We start from the raw sequence: 2,022 nt of genomic DNA, 5'->3' as shown, positions 1-2,022 counted from the left end.
CTTGATGGTATGTCAAGGATGCCCCTGGGCTTGTTTCTTCCGCCTCCATCTCCCAAGTGCTGTGGCGATTGGTGCCAAGGCCTCAGTTTCTGAGGTGTTGAAGCTTCCCGCGTGTACGCAAGCCACCTACCAGCTTAAGAGTTAAATCGTTGTTTTCCAAAGCCGCGGTTAGGGATTCCCACGGCATCAGCAAGCATACAAACAAGCAAACAAACAAACAAGCAAACCGGGGTATCTATTTTGACGTTACTTTAGCCAAGAGTCTTCTTGGAAGCGCCAGTAACTGTGGTTCTTCGGCACGTGCGCCCCTTGAGATGAGCAGGGAGCTGTCCTCAGAGAGGCTCCCCCAGGCGCGGGGCACACCCAGCCGGTGAAGCAGGGGCTGGTGGCGGCTCAGTGCACGCCTTGCTCAGGCCAGTGCAGCTCTCTGGCGTAAGCCCCTTTGCAGCTGCGAATCTCTGTGTCGTGCTCCAGGCACTTGTTCAGGCCCGGCACCCCAGATCGCCATCCGATGAAGCCCTGGGTGGTCTTCGGGACTGGAGGCGATGGAAGGATCTGAAGTAGACACGCAAGGGGTTAGTCACGGGGCAGGCTCCTTCCTGCCCACAGTGCTGACGGGAGGGGGCATGCATTTCACTGTGGGGCAAATGGCCACACAGGCCGCACGAGCGTCTACAAGGTGCCCATGGTGCCACATGGGGGTCTAGCATGGAGAAGGCAGAAAATCCAACACTAAGCAGTGTGTGTGTGTGTGTGTGTGTGTGTGTGTGTGTGTGTGTGTGTGTAGGCTGGAGTTTTGACTTTCTTGGCTGCTCATTACGTTTCTTTCAGTTTCTTTGGTAACACGCTCACCAAAAGCAACCTGAGGAGGAAGAAACAGCAGCACGCTGAGGTGGAAAACTACAGAGGAACGTTGTTTGGTGGCTCGCTCACAGTGTCTTGTTTCAGTGTCTTTGTAGAAAGCCCAGGGCCACTTGCCTAGGGATGGCGCCGCCCACAGTGGACTGAGGCCTCTAACATCAGCTGGCATTCAAGAAAACCTCTCATAACCGCGTCCATAGGCTAATCTGATCTAAACTGTCCTCTCAGATGGCTGCAGGCCGTGTCAAGTTTAGTTAGGGTCTCTATTCCTGTGATAAAACACCATGATCAAAATCAAGTAGGGGATGTTAGGGTTTGTTTCCTCTTAGAGCAGCGTGTAGGTCATCACTCAGGGAGGTGAGGGCAGGAACCTGGAGACAGGAGCTGATGCAGAGGCCGTGGGGGGTGGTGTGCCGCTCACTGGCTTGCTCCCGGTGGCTTGCTCAGCCCAGGACCACGGTAGCACCACCACCCACAACGGGCTGGGCCCTCCCACGTCAATCGGTAATTTAGAAAACACACTGCAGATTTGCCCACTCACAAGTCTTCTGGAGGCATTTTCTCAACTGACAATCCCCTTTCCCAAATGACCTCAGCCGTGCCAAGTTGCTGTCAAACTAGCCTGACTAGCACGTGTCCCCTCCTCGCCCTGTGGAATCTGTAGCTCACTGGTTCAGACAGACAGGCTGCTCTGTGAAGCCCAGGGATTTGAGTGGGAGCAGCCTGCAGGCGATGGTGACCCTTTGGAGCACTGCCCGCCCGCTGCGTTCCCTGAGGTTTTCAGGTGAGGACACCCTTCTTGCCAGCCTCTATGATTGCTCACCCAGCACCCGGTGATGGCTGACAGTCACCACCCTCTGAGAAGTGCTGATTCCTGTCCCCAGTCCTTCAAGCACACTATCCCACAGAGCCCCCCACTCCCCAAAGTGTCTCAGTAACCCTGAGATACAGTGACCAGGGAGGAAATGGAGACACGGATTCCAGGCCACTTGTTCAAGACAACACAGGAGCTGAACAGCAGAGTGGGGGTCCAGGCTCGGGTCTCACTGTAAATTGTGGGCCACACTTTCTTTCCTGCTCCTGTGTGTGTGTGTGTGTGTGTGTGTGTGTGCATGCATGTGCGTTTGTGTTTATATGCAGGTGTGTGTGCATGTTCTGTGT

At 54.9% G+C, this 2,022-nt stretch overlaps 1 protein-coding gene across 1 annotated transcript in view; it reads right to left on the bottom strand.

Moving 5' to 3' along the window:
• Window positions 1-216: 216 nt before the first annotated feature.
• Window positions 217-2,022, bottom strand: part of CUNH20orf85 (chromosome unknown C20orf85 homolog) — a 7,241-nt gene continuing 5,435 nt past the window's right edge. The window contains exon 4 of the mRNA XM_005074474.3: window positions 217-555. Within this exon, the coding sequence (XP_005074531.1) occupies window positions 394-555 (162 nt within the window). The 3' untranslated portion in view covers window positions 217-393. The remainder of the gene's footprint in view (window positions 556-2,022) is intronic.

The sequence above is a fragment of the Mesocricetus auratus genome, unplaced genomic scaffold (genome assembly GCF_017639785.1).
Source record: "Mesocricetus auratus isolate SY011 unplaced genomic scaffold, BCM_Maur_2.0 Super-Scaffold_100028, whole genome shotgun sequence".
In the NCBI taxonomy this organism is placed as follows: Eukaryota; Metazoa; Chordata; class Mammalia; order Rodentia; family Cricetidae; genus Mesocricetus; species Mesocricetus auratus.
This window is presented reverse-complemented; position numbering and strand designations above follow the sequence as displayed.